This window comes from Babylonia areolata, chromosome 21 (assembly GCF_041734735.1).
Source record: "Babylonia areolata isolate BAREFJ2019XMU chromosome 21, ASM4173473v1, whole genome shotgun sequence".
Classification (NCBI taxonomy): Eukaryota; Metazoa; Mollusca; class Gastropoda; order Neogastropoda; family Buccinidae; genus Babylonia; species Babylonia areolata.
Window position 1 is genome coordinate 11,245,207 of NC_134896.1, and position 23,046 is coordinate 11,268,252.

Consider the following 23,046-nt stretch of genomic DNA (forward strand, 5'->3'; position numbering starts at 1 on the left):
AGCTGTGTAAGTCTTTGTACCCAAAGAAAATAGCAGGTGACTGAAATATTGAATGTTAACTAACAGAGGCCAACAGTGTCGGGTCTTAAGTTAGACTTCTTTCTTGTCAGTGTCAGCTGCCATGAATTTGTATTCCTTTAGAATTTGGCTTTGGGTGATCTGATCTCAATACCCTTTAATTTAGGCCTTTGCTGAAGTAAATGAACATACAATTGTTTTTAGGTTTGGTTTTGGTTGTTTGGGCTTTTATTTCCATTGGCTTAAATGTGATATTTACAGTTGTTGTTGTTTCTTAACATATAATTTTTTTTTCAAATGAAAAATGCTGAGAATGTTTTGGGGGGCAGCTGTGGGGTCAAAGCCAGATTTCAAAGATGAATAGCAGACATAGATGTTGAAATTTTATTACATGAATACAGTAATTTATAATAATTTGGCAGTTAAAGAAATCAAGTAACTTAGGGAAAAGAGAGATGAAAGTAGCGATGAATGAGAGTAGGGGTGAACTGAGATATAAACACGTTGAAAATATTATGATTATGGTTGGGGTGGAGGCTGGGGAGAGAGGTGAGATGGAGAAATATAAACATTGAAATAAAACAGTATGTTTGGGGAGAGTCAGAAAAGGTTTTTAGAATTAGAGAGGGTTACATGGAAGGCAGTGAGATATGCGTGAGTCTTGGTGTGTCTGGGTGCAAACTTGTAGATAGTATCAGGTTTTGCTGACTGCAGTAGAGTTGAGCGCCCACTTGTTTTTGTCTAATAAAGCTTTTGTGAAACATGGTTGCTTCTCATTGACACGTTTAGTTGTTGATTGTAAGGATAGTTAGTTCATCAGTTTAGAAATAATTGCAGTAAATTGTGAATCTTTAAAACTCATTTTTTTTATACCTCTTAGCTGTAAAGTTGTTTTTTCTTTCTTTTTTTTTTTTTTTCTTTTTTTTTTTTTTTAATAATGTTTTTATTGTTTTTTTTGTTGTTGTTTTTTTATTGATGTTCATTTTTCTTTAGTGAGTTTCATGTTTAACAGTGTTGAACAAGTTTTGTATGTGAGTGATAAGTTCATGTCATTTGTCATATATATCGTTGCTGTTGAGATTATTTTGATATTGAAAACATTGTTCAGTAAAGAGAAGCTTATAAGTTATATTGGTATCACTTTAAATCATAACTTAGTTGGATTTTCTAAGTTTTGATTGCAGTGAAGAAGACACACATATTTTTAGCAAGTGGGCCAGTTGTTAAATGAATTAAGAAAGAGACACACCAAAATACAAAGATAAGAACAGAACGAAATACAGTTTAATGAGTAGTGAGAATATTAGTTATCATTGCCAGTCTTATATTTCATGTCAGTATTTAAACAGTAGAAATTATCTTTGCCAGTGTTATATTTCATGTCAGCAACACAAAAAGCATAGCCAACAGCATAATTAGCAGATTGAAAAGTTGCAGAGGGCATCATATTGCCAATACAGCATGTTTTGTCCTCCCCCATGTAGACATGATGGTGAACATGGGCTACAACAGGAAAGAGATTGAGGAGTCATTACGGCTACAAAAGTATGACGACATCCACGCCTGTTACCTCTTGCTGGGCAGACGGTCCACAGAAGTGAGTTTGTGCATGGTTTGATTCCTTTTTAACCCCCCTGCCTTCATTCTTTGGAAAAAGAAAAGAAAAAAAAAGAATTGTTGCTTTCTCTCTCTTTCTCTCTTTTAGTGGTTTACTGTCCTGAGGTAGATCAGTCTGCTTTGTGTAGAAAAAAGTGGAATATTGGAAACTCCTTTATCTCCCTTTCCCTCCTTTACCTCCCTTCCGCCAACACTCTTCTTAATCAACCTTCCTCCCTTCAGCTGTTTCAAAGTTTATCCTTTTGAAGTGCAACATTGTTTCACAAAACATTCAAAAGCAGCTTGGTAAAACAAATTCCTTTGACAATTTTTGGTTTGAAGGAGGTGTCAAAGCATGCAGACTGATCTGTATATGCGAAACCACAACAGTGTTGGACATGGTTGGATCACTGTTCGTTTTTTTCAAGTAGGAAGAATAATTGACATTTCAAGCTGTTTGTTTAAATGCTCGGGCATACACAAAAACGAAAATGAGCTTCTTAAATTAAGGACAAAAATGAAAATGAGCTTCTTAAATCAAGGAGCCGGTTTGGATTTAATCCAGTGTTGCACAGATGCTTGATATTTGCAAAATGTATTGTGAAATTGCAAGTGAAAAAGGAATGTACAGAGATACAAGACCGTGAACTTGCTGGAGACAAATGGGGAATCCTTATCCCCTTGAACTGCTGCTGACAAGTATGTTCATCACTAAAGGGCTGTCAGTCTCACTGAAATAATATATAGTCCACAGGTCAGGATGTCAGTCACGGCTCTTAGCTCTGTATTTGGACTTCTTCCTCTTGGGATTGCATTACTTTTGATGGGCTGACGCTGTTAAGAACACAAAGTGCTAATTGCACTTCAGACACACACGCCCTGCTGATCTCATTTCACCAAGGCTCCACAGTTAAGGGATTGGAGGAAATTTATCAGTTTTTCTCTGAAGGCATCTGTTTTTTGGTGTGTTTTATTTTTTTAATCTATGCTTGGTATTAACTTTGAAAATTTTTGCCATGCTTTTGCATTGTTTTGTTGTAGATTTCCTTCCTCTTTCTGGAAGGGTTCATTTTATACAGTTCTGTGAATAATACTCTCTTTGTATGTCTGTAATCTGGGGACCTTTGGTGGTGGTGGTAGTGGTGGTGGTTTGTTGTTGGTGGTCTTTTTTTTGTTGTTTGTCTTGTTCTCACATTGTTGAACTATTTCATTTCAATTATGCAAATGAATCCAGAAAATGAAATGAACTGTAATGTTAGTGATACTCAACACGATAGGAAAGGAATGCTCTGCTTGATTTTGTCAATCACATTATAGGCCTCTGTCTACCCATTCATTTACACAGTTGTACATAGGTTTACACAAAGCATGTGCAGACATCTTGTATGCACACTCTAAGACTCCTCCCCACAGCACACACACACACAGTCTCAAGCAGAGCCTCAGGTACTCAGACATACAGAGTGATAAATATGGCAAATGAGCACATGAACATGGAAGTGATGTTACTTAAAGAACAATGTTTGGCTTCTAATTTTTCTCAAGAGTTCTTCCATTCCAGCCAGCCATCTTCCAACATATTTCAGTCGTTATTTGTTCATAACCATTTTTTCAATCACATGAAGCTTACTTTGGATGAAATTATGCATTATTACTGATATATGTCTTGAGTTTAACACTGGAAAAGTTTTTAATTTTTGGTTTCTTCTTTTTCTTTGTTTTATTTATTTTTAGATGTGGGCATCAAATTCTGGCTCTGTGTGTGTGCATGTGTGTATCTTTGTGTGTGTTTTCATCCACATCTGAGTGGATGTGTGTGTGTTGCTGTGAATGTTATGATGTGTATGACATAAGACAGCAAGTAGTTCAGGATTAAACTCTAAGAAAACAGTTCAGTCTGTGAAAATAAGCTTGTCATGACTCGGTTTTTTTGTTTGTTTTCAGTCACATTGAAACAAATGTCTTGAAATGTGGATCATGATTTTTTTTCCTCCTGGTTTTTTTTGTGTGTGTGTGTGTGGTTTTTGGTGTTTTTTTGTTGGTTTTTTTTTGGTGTTTTTTTAACATGGCATGTGTAATAAATGAATTGCTCTTTTTTGATATTTTTGTTGAATTGTGTGCCTGCCTGCCTCCTTACTGATCCCAGACTAACGATTAGTCTCTCTCTCTCTCTCTGTTCTCCGCCACTGACCGATTAACGATTAACCCCTCTTTCCCTTTGCCAGTTGGAAGGCAGTGACCGGTCAGGTAGCAACTTGTCGTTACAACAGATCCGGATGTCCTCCAGCCAGCGCCCCCACAGCGACAGCAGCTCGTCAGGCCAGTCTCCCAATAAGGTCACACGCTCACAGTCAGCCACCAGCAGCTCTGGCTCCCAGAAGCCCCGGCGGTTCAGCCATGGGAACGAAAACAACGGTAGTAACAAACGTTGGTGTTTTAGTGATTGGGAATCACTGTTTTTGCTTGCTTTTTTGGATGTGGCCCGTTACGGTCGTTGTGGAGTTGTGGCGATTGTTGTTTGTGTGTTTAGTTGTTTATTTGTCTGTTTCTTAGCTTTGTTTGTGAGGATCTGAGTGATTTTAATAATGTTATCTTAATCATGCACATGCATACACATGCAGACACACACATGCTTTCTATTTTTCTGAAATATGAAAAGAGATAAGTCTGCAAAAGAACTGCAGTTCCAATGTGAACAAGAGTAGTTTCATTTTGCCTTGTATATTCATGACTGCACAATTTCTCTAAATACTTTCAGTGATAGAAAAAAAAAATTAAATGCTTATCATACTTGAAAAGATTATTCTGCAGCCCAGAAATGTTAAAAACTGTTGGACTGTAGGTGAAAAACACATTGCTTCTGAATTAATTATTTTTAAGTCCTGACAATTGTGGATCAGCAGTTATATTACAGATATAAGAAGGTAAGCCTATTGTTTTGGGCCAACTCTTAAGGCTTATAAGTCTTGGTCTCTGCATTAATAAGAACTTCGGCAGAAGTCGTTATGAACAAGTTTTTTGTGAGTTATAGAAATCATGTAGGTTAATAAACTGAAATAATTAATTCAGATAGAAATAATGTTATAAATTTCACACTCCAGGATGATTGTGAAAGCTGCTGTTCCCTGTGTATTGTGATTGAGGTTTCCAGTGATCCATTGCTACATGATATATGATGTGCAACCGTGAATTTCTTTGGTGTTCCTGGAAATAAATGAAGTTGACATTTTATTGAATAAAAAATGTTGACCTATATTTGTTATTAACCGTTCAGATTATCTTTTGTACCTTTTGGTAATGCTGAATGCATGAACTATATAATGTTGTCCTTTGGAAAATAGTTATAAAAATTAACCAAAGTTGTATTTGAAAAAGTAAAAACGACTTACTTATATATGAAAAAATAAAACGACTGTTTTATTTATAAAAGCAAGATAATATGGAATTAACTTTCTTGGACTTAATGCTGAGTGTTATTTGTCAATATTTTCTTGCATTATGGCTAGACTTTTTTTAATTTTTTTTTATTCACAATGATACAATTAGGATGGACATTGGCTGTTGTGAGTCATTTGTATTGCTTTACGTTTGTGTTTTATTTGGTCTGTGGCCTGCCAAGTTGTTGTCATTTAAAGTGAACTTTGAATAAAGCATGAAACTGAAAAGATGATCAGTGTTTTCATGATTAGTTATGCCCACTGGATGATCATTGAAACCGATACCCACCAGTAAAGTCAGGTTCCAGAGTATTCAAGCAGCTCTTTATTTACCCATTTACTAATATGGTACCATTGCTGCTCATCCTCCCAAAAGTAGTTTGCAGTTAATTTGTTTGTTTTGTTGCCCTTTTATTCTTAACGGGAGTTTGCTCATAATGACACTAAATTGGATCCATTATTATTGATCCTGATAAATACTGTGTACTATGGAAGGGGGTTAGATAAGTGCTATTTTCCATGGAAGAGGATGAAATAATTACTGCTTGCTATGGAAAAGAGGATGAAATACTGTTTACTGTGGAAGAGGGTGATATTAGCATAGTTTACTATGGAAGAGTGTGAAACAAACCGTGTGAAACAAACCGTGTTTACTATAGAAGAGGGTGAAACTAACGGTGTTTACTGTGGAAGAGGGTGATATTAGCATAGTTTACTATGGAAGAGGGTGAAACAAACCGTGTGAAAAAAACCGTGTTTACTATAGAAGAGGGTGAAACTAACGGTGTTTACTGTGGAAGAGGGTGAAACAAACCGTGTTTACAATGGAAGAGGGTGAAACAAACCGTGTTTACAATGGAAGAGGGTGAAACAAACTGTGTTTACTATGGAAGAGGGTGAAACAAACCGTGTTTACAATGGAAGAGGGTGAAACAAACTGTGTGAAACAAACCGTGTTTACTGTGGAAGAGGGTGAAACAAACCGTGTTTACTATGGAAGAGGGTGAAACAAACCGTGTTTACAATGGAAGAGGGTGAAACAAACTGTGTGAAACAAACCGTGTTTACTATGGAAGAGGGTGAAACAAACCGTGTTTACTATGGAAGAGGGTGAAACAAACCGTGTTTACAATGGAAGAGGGTGAAATAAACAGTGTTTACTGTGGAAGAAGCTGAAATAAACAGTGTTTACTATGGAAGAAGATGAAATAGATACTATTTACCATGGAAGAAGGGTGAAATAAATACTATTTACTATAGAAGAGGGGTGAAATAAAAAATACTGTTTATGATGGAAGAGGGTGAAATAAATACTGTTTACTGTGGTCGAAGGTGAAATGTTTCAAAGTATCATGGTGTTGGACAGTGTGTTAAGGTTCACAGTGTCCCGGTTCCACATAGTCTGGCTTGGCTGCTGTGCCGGTCAGATTCCCCAGCACTGTTGTTGCAGCTGGATGGGCCTGGATGGAGATGTGAACACAGCTCTGCTTTAATTGTAGCATTGATTTGCAGGTCAGCCAGAACAACCATACACGTGGTGGGATCAGTGCTCAACAATGTGATGAACTTGTCACAACATTGCAAAGGAGAAAAAGGAAGAAATGAAAGTGAAGAAGAAGAAGATGGAAGAGAGGAATCTGCAAGAAGATCAGGAACTCAGTGAAATAGGAAGCAGAGAACTGTTTTGCTTCCAAAGCGATTTGATTGCAGATTCCCAAGAATATCTTGAATGAGCCAGCCGATGAATAAGGAAACAAAAACAGAGAATTAACTCCTGAAATCAGACAAGGGCTGTGTATGTGGAGGGTTAAAACACATGAAAGCTCATTGTTGTTACAAGCAAGCCCGGTTGTTAAAGCACATAACAGACAGAAAGAAAGAAATGAACTGTGAAGATGCTTCAGGATCTGCTTTACATGCATGAAAATATTTTAGCATTTACAAGTGCAAGGGAAAGGTCACTCTGTTGTATGTGTTGGAGCTTTGAGTCACTACATTTTTAGCTTGTTATTTCACTATGGTTTTAGCTTGTATCACAAAGCATTGATCTGAAATGCAGCATTTTATGACACCTGTGCGCTCAAAAGTAAGTGATCCAATGTTGTGCAATGCAATTTGTAACAGGAACTGAAAACCTGAAATATAATCTACCTCAAGTCTGCATATCATATTCTTTTTTCTTCAATAAAAGGAATTTATTACTCCTGTGTGATTTTTTATATTTTTTATCTTATCTGTTTATTACAGGTTAAGGAAAAAAAAGTGCATTTTGAATGAAGTGGCAGGAACTGGGTGCTTCGAGCAAAATATGTTTAAATCTCTTACCTTTTCTCATCATAAATAGAACTATGAAATAAGCAGACTAAAATCTCCATGCCCATACTTTCCATCCAAAACACTTGCACTCCCCATGAACATAAAATGGATTACATAAACCAAAAAGTCCATATAACCAACACCAACAAAGTTATAGTAAGCCGGGAATGGAAGAGAGCAAGTTTTTATTTGTGTGTTGTTGTTTTTAATGGATGATCCCCCCCCCAATTTTTTTTTAAATTGTTACTGAGAAACGGGCTTTTTGTTGCAATGTTGACAGAGAGAGCACTGCGTTGCATCAACAAATTTGTAGTATACATAGAATAGTAGAGATGAGAAACCTTTCTGTACATTACAATTTCATCAGTTTATTGTGGTTCAAATTCAGCTGCTTGTTAGAGACGGGCTGTTTAGTGAAGGGTCATTGCCAGTGTGAGATATGATAAACTAAAACAAGACAACTTATTGAGTATAAGTGATAACTTTTAATGAGAGAAGAGGGGGGTAAATGAAAATAGACCTAAAACATACTTCATGAGTTGTTTTGTTTTGGCCTATCTTATCATAGTGATGCAATTCCCCTTTGCTGACAAGCTCTGCCTGTAAGCAGCAGAACTTATGGTTAACTGGTAAAGAAACTTAAGCCCTCATGGTTTATTTACTACTGTTTCAACACAAGTACTGAAGTGGACTGTGTGCATGACAACAGTACTGTTGCAAACCTTCCTTTTCTGTAAATAAATCATTTGACATTACATAAGGTTGCATGTATGACTGAACCATTTGAAACGAGTAAAAATAATTTGCACTTTTCTGTTACCATCATCTTGTTGTGAGTACTTGCACATGGGAAAGGTGATTGTCATCTCTATTGTGATAGCCTTAACGTTTGCGCTTTCTCTTTCTAATAGACTTTTTCTTCTCACATTACATTGTCGTCTCCATGATGATAGTCATAGGATTAGCTTTTATACTTCCCATTGGACATTTTCTTCAAAGATAGTCATTCCCAGTAGGCAGCATTTTCATGGAACTGTGAGAATCTTGAGGTTTTTGTATGTGTGTTTCTACATTGTCAATATCATTGCTTTGGCATTTACACCACACTGCTCACACCGCATGAAGCAGATGTGTTCAGTCACTGTACAGAGTTAGACATAAGAAGTGTGGTGAATTCTGTCTGCTTATTGCAATAGCCAATTGTGACAGAAGACTATATTCAAGACTCCTGGCAGAAGGGCTATTGGCTTCCAAAAGAACTTCGTATGCACATGGGTATTCAAAATACATGAGTGGCTCGTATTTCTCATTCAGTCATTTCCTCTTCCCATGAAAGACACCAGACAAGAATTGAATTCTTTCAGTTGCTCAGACATGCTTTGCGCTTTAGCCAATGGTGACAGAAGACTAAACTCAAGGTTTGAAACTCAAGACTCTTTACTGGCTTCAAATAGAACTGGGAGTAGCTCATATTTCATCCTCAGTTGCTTCCTCTTCCTGTGAAAGGGATCAGACAAGACAGCATGAGGTCTGAGTAAGTACTATAGACAATGATCCAAACATTATAATCTTAGATGTGCATTTCTGTGGGGATTTTTGATGACATGGTTTTTGAGATGGTCAACAGCAAGAAAGAACTTTACTGAACAGTGGAGTAAAACAAGACAGGAAAGAAATTCTTCAGTCTGTATGGCAAGTCTATACTTAGTTATTTTTTATTATTTTATTGTTTTATTTCTTCTTCTTTTTTATAATTTCTTATCCTTCATCCCTTTTTTTCTTTCCTTTCTGTTCTCTTGCACTCTAAGCCCCACGCTACGGAGGTGGGGATGCATTACAAATACCCATTATTATAATTATTCTCTCACTGATTTTGGCCCCAAGCCCAACAGTACACAGCTGTGGTGACTGATACAGGTACGGGCAGCGCCACCAGCTCAGGGACATCACAAGGGTCATCGTCGCGGCGACAGAACACCATCGACACCACCACCACCAAGGAAAGCGCGCTGACGGCACGCATGGCCAAGACCTCCTCAGGGGGATCCGTGTCTGTGGAGTCGCCCAAGGTAGGGAATTTGATTCTTCCCCCCCTCTCTCTCTCTCTGTGGGGTGTCTCACTCTAAAGGATTTCCATTCTTTCCCCAGTCTCCTTGCAGGGTAGGGGGTCTGTTGGGTGTGTCTCTCCTTGTATGCTATTTTTGGGGTTTACCTTTTAAGTTCTTTTCGTTGTTTTTTTGTAGTTTGTTTCCTTGGCTGTTTGTCCTTGTATACTACTTTGATTATAATTGAGTTGTTGTTTTTTTGTTTCTTTGTTGTTTTTGTTGTGGGTTTTACCCATGGGTTAGTTTTGGTTTCTCTCTGCTGTTAGTGTTGTGTGACTTGCTTTAGGTGCTAATGCCCATACATACGTCTGTTCAGTAATTGTTCAGGAATTAGTTCTTCTAACAGGTGCACAGATATAGAAAAGTTAAGAACTTGTAAAGCTTCAGGATAAATGAGAGTGCAAGTGTTCTTTAAAAAAAAAAAAAGTCTTTGTGCCTGAATACTACGCTGTCTGGTGAAAGACTATTCAACTCATCAAAGTAGTGCAGGGGAATCTAACACAGTCTAAAGAAGTCATCGAAAAGAAAAGCATGACTGGATGCATGCGTTTTAACCAAAGCATTTGGCTGTGCAGCCCAGTCTGGCCTTGTATATTTGGGAAGTTAGAAGCATACCATGACCAGCATGACTGAACTGAAACTGCATGGGCACTTTGCTTGACAGTTGCTTTTTGTTTTTCCCTCCCTGTCTTCATTAAAGGTTTCTAGCTGGTAAGCATTTTGGTAGTGAAACTATTCCTGTTTTCCCGTGGAGGGCTGTCAGTTGAGAAGTTGATTGCAACACTTTTATTTAATGCATTTTTTCAGTGGAAATTGCTTTTCATCCTAAACAAGAGGGAAATGTGAACTGCAGAAAAATAGTCTTGACATCATTTTTCAGCTGTATGATCAATTGGAATTTGTGGAGATACATAAACAGTTAAAATCTGTCCTTTTGCGGGTACTGTTTTTGTGGTTGGATGGTTTCAGTTGCATTTCATTTTTTGTTGCAGTTGTTGTTGTTGAAGATGTAATTTACTTGTAGAATTTTGTTTTGTCTGACATGTTTGGAATGTGGTATGTTTGTTTTTAGTAATAGTGTGTGTGTAGATATATATATATATATATTTGTCAGGTATGTTGGAATTTGCTTCAGGGTCTTACACTGTGTAGAATTATATGTGTTTTGGATCTTTATCCTTTTCTTTTCGAAACCCTTTTTGTTTTGATGACACAGACAGGCATGAGAGGATGAGGGATGGGTCCGTAGAAATGGGGAAGATGGAGAAAAGATTCTGATGAGATAATAAATTGAGGTCCTTTGTGCAGCATGCACTTAGTGCACGTAAAAGAACCTGTGGCAACAGAAGGGTTGTTCCTGGCAAAACTCTTAAGAAAAACCCACTTTATTGTTAAACAAGTCCATTTGCAAACAGAAAAAGGGAAACAAAAAGGGCGGCACTGCACTGTGATGATGCACTCTACCTGGGTGGAGCAGCCCAAATTTCTCACAAAGAAATGTGTTGTGACAAAAAGTAAAACAATACAGTGCAATGTGCCACAGTGTGACCAGCATTCTGATTACATACCTTTGTGTTTTGAATGGAAATCAGCAGTTAATCATAAACTGGTAGTGGTTTTTTTGTTTGTTTTTTTGTTGTTGTTGTTGTTTTTTTGGGGGGGGGTTGTTTTGTTTTTGGGTGGGTTTTTTTTTTTTTACACTTATGAATATAGAACGAAAAAAAAATTTTTAAAAACAAATGAACAAACAAAAAAATATAAAGGGAGGGTGGGGATGGAGGTCAGCAGTATAGTCTCAAATTTAGCAGGAATTGTCCGCCCTCTGGCTAAATTCTTCTGCTCCTGGTCGTGTAGCAAATAGTTTGCATGATGTGCATTGCAGCAGTGAAGAAAGATGAACGTCTTGGACAAAGCGCACGCTTGCAGTGCTCTCTGATCATAACTGTGCAGAAGTTGTGTTTGCTGTTTGTTAACATTTCTCTACTCCCTTCACCTGCTCTCTGCCTGCCATCCTTTACAGGGTTCGTACAGTCGTGGAAGGCAGAGCACTTCTTTGAAAACTGACAGAACCGTTTTCAGGGCTGGAAAAGTTGGAATTTTTGTAAAATCTGTGACCAGTACCAGTCAGCAAAAAACTTAATGAATTGAATAAACAAATGAAAAAAAGAAAAGATGATGAAAATTGCTCATAGATACTGAGATATTCATCAGTTTCTTTTGTCAGCGGAGCAGCAGACAAATTTTTCATTCGGTTTGGCTTTGTGTTTACTGTGGGAAAAAATTCATTCTGGTTGGGAAAATGTTCAGGAACGGTTATGAATTGTGTTTTGGTCACACCTTTGGGGACCCTGCCCTTGCCCTCCTCTTCTTATGTCTTGCCTTTTCCAACCCCAATCCCCTCACTTTTTTCTTCTTTTTTTTGTTTTTTGTTTTTTTTGTTTTAAACTAACCTCCACCACTCCCATCCCTATCCCCTCCTCCCAAGTAGCGAGGCTGGCAGTGCATGTGATTGGCTGCAGTAGAGAGTATGTCTTGTCTTGATTAGACCCCATCAGGGGGGAGGGCCGCAGTGAACAACTCAGCGACCAGCAGTAAAGACTCTATGTCCTCCTCCACTGCCCGACCCAAGACGCCCACCAAGGGCGCCGTAGACTCTCCAAAGGTACGGTTTACGTGTGTGCACCCCCTCTCCTCATCACCTACCTCCCCCAAGGGTATCTTTGCTGCCTGCCATGCAGTTTGCCCTGTGGTTTAGTTGTTGGTGTTGGGTTTTTTTTGTTTGTTTTGAGTTTGTGGGTTTTTTTTCTGATACATATTTGATTAATTTGTTTGGTATTTGTAAATGTTCTCTGCTATATTGATCGGTTTTGTTCCTAGAGCACAAACCTTTTTTTCCCTCAGTGAGGGGTTTTTGTTACCACTAAAAGTGAGTGTTGATTCACCAGCCGTGTACTGATTGCATTAGGTGGAAATACAGCAGTGATTGAATAGGGAGTTGAAGGAATGGATTGGTTTTACCTTACCTGTATAAATTAGAGGGGATTTGGGGAATCTGCACATTTGACAGAGGTCTCTTTGCATGAAAAATCTTGAATGAGTGCATTCAAATGTACATTTGCTTTTCATTTGTTTTTTGTTTTTAATTTTCGTTGCTGTTCTCATGCAATCTTCAGTCCTTGAAGAAAAAAAAGAATGAATGTTTTTGTGTGCACACCTGATTAAGTGTGTATGTGTTTGCACGCATGTTTGCATGAATACATGAATGATTTAGTTTTAAAGTAATTGGCTGTACATAGTGTACATTTAAAAAAAAAAAAAAAGAGTTGGGGGGGGGGGGGGGGATAGAGTTGATGTTTGGGTTTAGAAGAGAAGTGAACAAAGTTGTAGTTACTTGCATGTCTCAAGCTTTAAGTGTATATTTCATAATGTTAGTCTGTTGTCTGCACCTAGATACATTCCATTAATGTGTTCATAATGTTAGAGCTTCTTGACAATGATGTCTCAGAATGAAAATTGACCTTTACTCAAGATATGTGACTTTGAACATGTGTTTGCGGTTGCTCATTTCATCTTGCCATTGCTGACGATCATTCTCTCACATGACTGTGTGAGTAACATCATTCTCTTTTCACTAACAGCTGTTGAGTTTGTTCCCTGTGCATTACTTGGATACTTAGTTTTACCTGTATACAGAAAAATCCCTTTGTACTAATTTGTCAGTGAACATGCTAGAGATTAAAGATTGTGTGAACAGAATGACCAAATATGATAATAGAAATAGATTGGTCACAAAGTCAAGATGTTAATTAAGAAACAGTAATGGAAGCTGGATGTGGGAACATTAATGTTTTCAAAGATGTGAATATATGGAAAAAAAATTGGGACAGAAAGAAAAGAAATAAAGGTTCAGTAGAATCAGGAATGTGCATAGTATGCCACAGAGTGAAAACAGATTAAAGCTAGGTACATACACAATGGCCAGGGATTGAAATGAAGCCAAAAACACACGCATATATAAATTCACTATTCTGCGCACACATGTACATGTGGACACACCCATGCACATACACGCATGCAGATGTACCTTTTCAGACATTCACTGAAATGACAATGATTAATTTCAGTTATGTATATCACCATCCTCTTCTTTGAGACACAATAGTATTAATGTGATATATACGTATCCGAAAGAAAATAAGTTGTCAAACTGAAGGGGAAAAAATAGTACAGTAAATAAAGGAAAATAATTGAAACATTCCTCTTAATTGTTATCTCTCGTGTGTGGACTGGATACCATTGCTTCTAACTTGTCTCTCATCTTGTAACTCCTCCTGATCATGTGTGCTGGCTGTCCCTTCAACTCATCCACCCAATCATCCACATATAAGTTAGGGGATGATAATGAGCGTTTTGTCCATTAGATTACCCCTCGAAAGCCTTTGAATCATTCGTCATCTGCCACGTCAAAAGAAAATGCCGGTACGGCCTCAAAAGGACGACCGAAGACCTCTCCAACTAAGAGTTCTCTTGATTCAAAGGTAAAGGACAGAGCAATGACTTTACATACATAAACTGATAACAGTGAGTTAGGAACAACAACGTTGGATTCAAAGTGTGGAGGGGGAAAATCATAATAATAATAATAATGGATACTTATATAGCACACTATCCAGAAATCTGCTCTAGGTGCTTTACAAAAACGCTTCGTTAACATAAAACATTACATCTATGTTACATACACACACCAAAATGTGACTACACACACACACACACACACACACACACACACACACACACACACACACACACACACACACACACTGCATACATACATCATCCATTATGGATTTAAAGAATGGTGTCTGCTGTTGTTAATGCATTTAGATCACAACCTTTGATGTAAATTTTAGGTGTAAGTTTTATGAATTGCTGTGATGAAAACGTGTGAATAACAGAAAAAGGGAAAGGAGGCAGTCAAGTAGATGAGAGATGGAGATTCAAATGATGCTGTGACTTGTACATTGTAATGTGAATTTTGCCATATGAAAATGTATTCTGTTAACTAGATTTTGGATTTGGAATTTTGTTTTTAGCTTTGGGTTGCTTACTTGTGTTTTCATTCAGCTGTTTGTAAATATATACCTGTTAGTCTAGTTTTAGTTTCTGTTGAGTGTTAATCAGTTTTGGTACTTATTGACACACCTTTTAGGTGGAGATGACTAGTCTAGTTTTAGTTTCTGTAGAGTGTTCATCAGTTTTGGTACTTACTGACACACCTTTTGGGTGGAGATGACCTGCATGGGAAAAAAAAAAGGGTGACTTGGTTTCAGAAATGTTTGAGAGAGTGTATGGGTATAGATTTGTGTTTTGTTGTACATATACCTGGTTTCATTGGTGTAATGTTGCACTCATGGTTCAGTAATATGTAATTTATTAATGGGCATCAGAACGTAAGAGGTGATTACCATGGCTGTGTGCACAGCAGACCTGTTGATACGCAGGGACTTGTGGATGGTGTTTGTGTTGAGTTTTGCTCTGAACACCCATTGCATGTACCACTAACTGTGCATGTGCTTCATACACTGTCCATGAGGACTCCTGATATATAGATGTATATGTTGCCACCACCCAGGGACCCCATATATATGTTGCTGTTCCCATAGTGCCTTTTTTTGTTTTGTTTAGTTTTTGTTTTCTTTTTCTTTTTTTTTTATGGGCGGGAAGCGGGGGTGGGGGGGTTGTTGTTTTGCTACAGACCTGTGCTCAACGCCACACACTGGTCATGTCTTTTTTACAGTATGTTACGTTAGTTTTATTTTTCCACATGAAATCTTGCTGGACAGATCATCTGACAAGAAAGCGTTTTGGAACAGATTTATTTATTGTGTATGGGTGATGAGTGTTTATTGGATGCATGTTTGTTTTGAAGGTTGGTGCTGGAACGACTTTTGGTTTTGGATGTGGGCAATAACGGCAGTCTTGAACAGCCCTCCCGGAAGTATAGTTTTGCTTGATTAGAATACTTTGAATTCAGAGAAAGAGAATGTTTACTTGTGTACACAGGTGCGTTGTGTAGAACTTCAGTTTGGAATTAAATAGTCGTTGTCATTGATGTGGCGCTGTGCGGTCAGCAGGACTACAAGCAACAGTGTAAAATTATCATTGATTTACTCAAGCAGTCATTAAGAAAAAGCAAACCCTACAACTGACTGCAGCCTTTTGAAAGGAAATGAAAAATCTACGTTTTTTTGTCGTTGTCTTGAACGCAAGATTGACCGTGATGTTGTTCTAACAATGATACCGTGACATAGGTCTGTTTTCAAGGCATAGGTCAGTGAACAGTTGAAGACAGGTCAGTTACAGTAAGGTCAATTAACAGTTCAGGTTATATGTCAGGTACAGCTCAGGATATAGGTAATTTAACAATACACAGGATATAGGTCAGCTAGGTCAATTAAATGTTTAGAATATAGGTCAGTTAACAACTCACAGGTCAGCTAAGTCAGTTAAATGTTCAGGATATAGGTTAGTTAACAAGTCATGAGTTAAATGTTCAGGAAACAGGCCAGTGAACTTGTCAGGATATTATTTCAGGATATTATTATTATTGTTATTATTATTATGAGCATTTATGCCTAGTCTTGAAAATAAGCCATAGGTGTTTGCAAATAGAACACATGTAAATATGAAAAAGAAAGAAATTGAACAAGATACCAAACATTATTAAAAATTATTCATTCATCTCCCCCCCCCCCCCCCACACACACACCCCACCACCACCCTCCACACACACACACACACACACACACAATACACACAAGCACACACACACATACACACACACACACACAAGTCATAGCACACACACACACACACCCCACCACCACCCTCCACACACACACACACACACACAATACACACAAGCACACACACACACACACACACACACACACACACACACACACACACACACACACACACACACACAAGTCATAGCACACAATCGTAAATAGTACACAATCAAAAATACAACCAACAAATTCTGAAACTATCAAAACTCACTCACTCACTAATAGTCATTTTAGTTTATACTGGAAAGGGATGAGCTGTTGAGAATTATTCAGGAGGGGAAAAGGTGGGTCTTCAGACTGGATTTGAAAGATTGCAGTGAAGATGAGTGACGGGGAGGCTGAGAAAGTTGATTCCAAAGAAAGGGGGCTTGGTATGAAAAGCTACACTGGCCATACGTTTTGGTTTGAGCAGGGGGATCTTAAGCATACGGGTGTCAGAAGAAGAGCAGAGTTGGCGTGAGGGTATGCAAGGATGAATGAGATCAGAAAGATAATGTGGACCAGAAGCCTCAATGGACTTGAAACAAAGAGATGACTTTGTAATTCATTCTTTCTTGTACTGGGAGCCAGTGTGAAGCATGAAGGAGAGGAGAGTCATGATCAAATTTAGAGGAATGAAAGACAAGATGAGCAGCATGGTTCTGGACTTCTTGAAGCCTAGCAATGAGGTAGCTGGGTGAACCGACAAGTAGGGAATTACAATAATCCAGGGGAACAGCACAAAGGCACAGAGGAGAGTTTTGGTTGCATCTTCAGTCAGGATATAGGTCACACTTCAGGATATACATCAGTGATGGTTGGGTCAGTTAACAGTTCAGGATATAGGTCAGTTGAATGCCTAACCAGTTTGGCCATGACACCTCCATTGTGTAACTGTTTTTTGGAGGGCGGGTGGGGTAATGGATAGAGTTTAGCATGCTGAATAAAAGCTGTCAGACAATCCACACGGGTATGCTAGTGATTCTGCTCATTTTATGAGGCTTGGGGTGTGGGAGAGTAATGTGTTAACCACAGGTAGGTAATACTGATACAGTGCTAGAAAAAAATAAAACAGTGGAAACATTTAAAACACTTTTTGTAAGTCATTTGTAGCCCAGAAATGGCCTGCCAGGGTGACTGAGTTGCTAACTTGCACTGGGTGATTTGACACCAGCTAAATGCTTCACTTTTCAGTTGTTTTCTGCAGCACGTTAAGTTACACTGTGCCTGGGGGAAAGAAGGGAGAATAGCTTATGTCAGACTGAGAGGAGCCATAGAATTATAAGTAACTGACACAATGTCAGTTGATGTGCAAGATTTAAATTTTTTTTTTTTTTTATTCAGTTGTTGCTGTAAAGTTAGGAAGTATGTGAAAGAAGAGAAGAGGACCGGGGTATTTACTTCCTCTCATTCCCCCCATGCCCCCACACCTCTCCCCCTTTTTTTGCTGCTATTTGTAAAATCAGGCAGTAAAGGAAAGAAGTTTTATGTTTCACACAACAGGAATCAGACTCATGCTGGAGTCTGCATCGGTGGGTCATGGTAAGTGTATTAGATTAAGCATAAATTTTGAGGGGGTGGGGGGGAATTCCTTTGAGAATAAGCAATAACTTTTTTTTTTTTTTTTTAAACATCCTACCATGGGACAGTACGGCTACTTCTGCTACCAGACTGAGAAGGGGGAGAGGTATATTTTTTTGTTGAAAACTTGTACAGATCACGCCATCTGGCACGAGAGCCACAATGCCCGTGCGGAAGAGCGCACACCCGCCCGGTTCGGTGCCGTCCTCGTCCATGTCGTCATCGGCAACGTCTGCGTCTGGCGGGAAGAGCGCTGTGACCTCACAGGGCCACAGCACCAGCATACCCCGCCGGAGCACCTTCAGTCCCGGAGACAGTCGGCCACAGGCCCCCATGGACAAGGCCAGGCCCACCAATGGCCAGGACATCCGCAGGTATTGTGGTGGGGTTGTGCAGTAAGTCGTGCTTCAGCCCATGCATTTTGGAGGTAGTGTGTTGGGTTTAGTATGATTTGAAGGTAATATGTTGGGTCATTTGAATGTAGTGTGGTGGGATTCTGATGTATATCATTTGAAGGAGATGTATTGGGTCATTTGAAGGTATTGTGGTGGGATAATGCAGTAAGTCATGCTTCAGCCTGTGCATTAGAAGGTAGTGTGTTGGGCTTATGATGCAGGTCCTTCGAAGGGAGTGTGTTTGGTCGTTCGAAGGTAGTGTGGTAGAATTGTGCTGTGGTGGGGTTGTGCTGTTGGTTATATTAATGTGGAGGGGTTATGCTGTAGATAATGCTATTGTGGGGTGTATATGCTGTAAGTCAAGCTGTTCTAATATGGTGTTCAGCTGTAAGTCATGCTGTTGTTGTAGGGTTATGATTTAGGTTACGCTAATTTGGTGGGTTAAGGCAAGTCAGGTTGATGTGGTGGGTTTACTCTGCAAGCCATACTAATGTGGAGGGTTTATGCTGTAGGTTATGCCGATGTGGTGCTGTTATTCTGTAAACCATGCTTGTGTGGTGGGTTTACACTGTAAGTCATGGTGCTGTGGTGGGTTTATACTGAATCATACTGTGTATGTCATGCTAATGTGATTGGATTATGCTGTGTGCTATGCTACTTTGGTGGGCTTATGCTGTAGGTCATGCTAATGTGGTGGGGTTATGCCTAAGGTCATGCTTCAGACCTTACGTGCAGTTGGAGGCAATGTGCTGGTTTTATGATGAAGGTCATTTGAAGGTAATGGGTTTATGTTGTGGGTCATTTGAAGGCTATGTGTTGGGTTGTGCTGAAGAATGAAGATCATTTGATGGTTATGAGTTTTGTTTATGCTGTCGGTCAGTAGAAGGTTATTTGTTGGGTTTATGCTGCAGTTCATTCCCCTGCCAACATTGGATGAATTGATCTCTTGGTTCTCTTCCACTGGTTTTTTAAGCGTGTTGGGTTACGCTGCTGGTCAGGCATCTGCTTGGCAGATGTGGTGTTGCGTTTATGTATTTGTCTGAACGCAGTGACGTCTCCTTGAGCTACTACTGATACCGATACTGATAGTTAAGAACTGACAGGTAGTCAGCCCTGAAATGGCCCTGTTGTGGTTGGCTGGGCAACAAGCAACATTTATGATAATCAATATATGATTTAATTAATTAATGCTTTTGCCCTTACATTCCACGGTAATGTGTTGGGTTTATGCTGAAGGTTATGCTCCTGTCCTTTCTCAGTTTTTGTTGTTGTTGTTGGTTTTTTTGGTTTTTTAACAGATGTGGTGTAGCATGTTAGTCCACATACTTTATTGATGCCAGCCTCCTCAGAAATTTGGTTCTCATTTTGAATGTCATGTCCTTTTTTAAGTTGTTAACACATGCATACTGTATGTTCAGAATGTGACTTCATCGTTTGTCTTGTTGTGTTTTTGTCTATGTCCCAAAACAGCCACTTACCCAATTCCTCCAGCGCTTCATCTGACGTGACCTCTCCGCCAGCTGCACGGCCGAAGGGTCACACCAAGTCCCTTTCGGCCAGTATGTCACAGTCGTCACGGGTCACGGACCTACCCCCTCTGACCACAGACACTGACCACAGGCCCACGTGAGTCTTTTAGTCACCTTTGTGGGAGCCACGGGGATGTCATGCGAACATTGGTTGACCTGAACTTGATGGAGGAAGGTGGCAGAACGGTTAAGAATAAGATGATTATCTGCCAGTACAGTGTGCTTGAGGGTCTCGGTTCGAATGTTAAAAGTTTAAAGTGTGAGAATTTGAAAAAAGCAGATCATGTGTGAAGTCTGTAAAGATGGTGTTGGATTATCGTCTCATCTGAATGACTAGCACCCAGACCACCACTTGAGGTCTAGTGGAGAGTAAAAGATCTGGTCCCACCCAACAGTATTTACTCTACAATGCAATACAGTACAATATACAATGCAATAATGATAATGATGAGAAGAGTGAACAATTATTCAACCCTTTATCACTAACTGAGCTGAAAGCAATTTACATGTACAAAAATTCATTAACTCTTTATGATGAAACAATGAAATAATCAGTTTTACGTAAACTTTAAACAGCCATCATAAGACAACTTGTCCAGTTCACTCGCACACGCACGCACACACACACACACACACACACAACAACAAAACAAATACAACACAGCATCACCACCCAACACAAGTGGTGCTTTCAGAGGTTTTGTTATGAATGATGTGATTTTGTTTAAATCTAACTGTATCTTCCCCCCCGAAAAAAAAAAAAGTGTTGTGGTGTGACAGGCATTTCCTGTCCTTATGTTTATTCTGGACTCCCATCTTTTGGTACAGTTGGCGTTGTATGCACTCTGAACGCACATCACACACACACACACACACACACACACACGACACGACACGACACACTGAAATGTTGCAGGACGGCTCCGGGCAAGTCGTTTGCGGTGTCCCCGCCAGCCAGCAGCAAGGGGCCCAACCTGCAGAGGGGCTCTGTGGCCCGCAACACATTCCATGGCAAGGACGCCCGCCGCCAGGTCCAGAGCCCCTACAACGGGCCCGGTGGTGCCCCCTCCCACACTGTGGACACTTCGGCCATGGGGCCCGGAGGGGCTCGACCCTCCTTCTTCAACCGCATCACCCAGAAGTTCAGTCGGAGGTGAGTTCGTACTGTCCCTTGGTGACTGTGTGTGTGTGTTTGGGGTGTTCTGTGGGATGGAGTGGTCTGGTCTGTCAAAGTGTTAGCTTAGCATGGTGTATGTGGGTGTGGGCGAGGGTGTGGGGTGGGTGGAAAGGCGTGAGAAAAGCAACTCCTACAACATGGCATGGAGGGGTGAATCGCTTTGTGTGAGTGTTAGCTCAGCATGGTGTATGTGGAGATGGGTGGGAGGGATGGGAAGGCAAGAACCCCACTTTCCCATCCACCCACCCCCAAAAAAACAACAAAAAAACAAAAAAACGAGCAACAACATAGCATGGGAGGGGTCAATCGCTTTGTGTATAGGTGGATAGACCAGCAAGCCTGTGATTGAATGGCTGGTTTAGATTTGTGAATTGCATCAGTGTTTTGTCAGGATGAGGCAGAGAAAAGCTTGTTTTGTGTTTTTAGTGAAGTTATGTGCAGAAATTAATGACTAAATATTTTCATTAAAAAAAAAAGCTTGATTGTTTTACTCCCTTTCATCCATGAATCCTACTTTCTCCTCTAACTTCATGTAACTGCATGTTCTTGTCTTCCATTTGAACTACCAGTGTCCGTTTGTTTAGATTCTTAGACATTTTAAAATTTGTTATTACAATAGACAGAATATTGATGACATTATCAGTTATTTCAGGAACTTGATTACACAGCATATGCACAGCTATTAACAAGTAACAAAAATAAAAACTATGATATTGTAATACTTATGTCCTTTTTTGAAGACTATTTATGCAAATGAAAGTAAATTACATGACTTGTGTTCCTTTTGTTGCTTCAGTCCTGGAATGAGGTATTGACTTTTTTTCAAGTTTTTTTTCCCATGCTTTGTATTGTATGTTTTTATTCCTGTACTATTACTCTCCTTGTGTTTCCCCCACTTTGATGGACGCTTGCTTTCCTCTGACCAAGACAGAGACGTTGTTGAGTGGACTAATGGCTTGTGTGGGGTCCTTGGGGTTGGTTGGTGTTTTTTGCGCTGTATGTGTTGTGTGCTGCTTGGTGACGTGACACCCTGGGTGTGTGAATTAACTGCTTCAATCTCAGTAGCTCTTCCAGGGGTGCAAGTGTGTTCAGATAGTTTGGAAGGAAACCAGATTTTTTTTTATTAAAAAAAAAAAAAAAAAGGAGTAAAGCAAAAAAGAAAAAATATGAAATAGATATGATAAAAAGGAGTGAAGTTTCCCAGCTGTGTGTTAATGGTTGAGGTGGGAATGTGCTGAAGAGTCTGTGAATAGAGCTGGGGGTAGATTTAGCCTGGTTGTTGACTAGGTTAGAACTTAAGTGGTGAAACGTCAAATGATGTGGGCCCCATTGCTTTCTGATTGGTGGAAATGTTTACACAAGTCAGATAATATTGTTTGCTGTGGTGAGCTGTTGGCTTTGATAAATACATATGCAAATGTAAAAAATTATGTAGATTGAATTCAACAGATGGGAGTATTGGGCGCTTTTTATTTTTTTTATTTTTTTTTAAAGAAGTTAAAGGTCCCATTTCCATTTACAGCTGTTGAGACATTCAAGACATATCCACGGTGTCTAGGGCTTGGCATAGGAAGGCGGGACCCAGTCCTCTCCCTCCCTCAATGTATCCTTCCCCAACTGAAATAAGGAACTCATTCAAACTGGGTGGAGCAAGAAAAATTGCAGTAAATGCCTTTCCCAAAGACACAACACCATACTGAAATAAGCCTTAAACCCTGATCACTAATGAACACTGGATCAGTGTCCAGTGCCTAACTGCTTCTGCCATAGCACCTCAGTAGTTTTTGTTTTTTTTCTGTTCTGTAAATATCTGCCATTCCCACCCTACTCCACATCCTGCCTGTCTCTTGTTTCTTTCTTGTCTGGTTTGGGAACATAGGCAGGCAAATTTAGCATTTAGATTTTGGCAACATAGTCCCTTGCACCTCTGTTACTCACTAGTGTGGAATTGGTTCTTGGCCTTTTAACTTGGCTGTGTGAACTGTGAAGAAACTTAAGTCTAGGTGTGTGTATGTGTGTGTGTGTGTCACAGATTAGCAATGGTGAATCATGTGAATGTTTT

At 39.4% G+C, this 23,046-nt stretch overlaps 1 protein-coding gene across 10 annotated transcripts in view; it reads left to right on the plus strand.

Annotated features, from left to right (window-relative positions):
* Window positions 1-23,046, plus strand: part of LOC143296432 (MAP/microtubule affinity-regulating kinase 3-like) — a 62,664-nt gene that overhangs the window by 23,174 nt on the left and 16,444 nt on the right. For 2 of the 10 annotated variants that reach the window (XM_076608353.1, XM_076608354.1), the window contains exons 12-19: window positions 1,503-1,615; window positions 3,840-4,041; window positions 9,285-9,436; window positions 12,018-12,134; window positions 13,894-14,010; window positions 18,019-18,278; window positions 19,749-19,904; window positions 20,724-20,960. In XM_076608353.1, the coding sequence (XP_076464468.1) occupies window positions 1,503-1,615; window positions 3,840-4,041; window positions 9,285-9,436; window positions 12,018-12,134; window positions 13,894-14,010; window positions 18,019-18,278; window positions 19,749-19,904; window positions 20,724-20,960 (1,354 nt within the window). The remainder of the gene's footprint in view (window positions 1-1,502; window positions 1,616-3,839; window positions 4,042-9,284; window positions 9,437-12,017; window positions 12,135-13,893; window positions 14,011-18,018; window positions 18,279-19,748; window positions 19,905-20,723; window positions 20,961-23,046) is intronic. The other 8 variants (XM_076608356.1, XM_076608362.1, XM_076608360.1 and 5 more) reach the window with 6 other exon arrangements.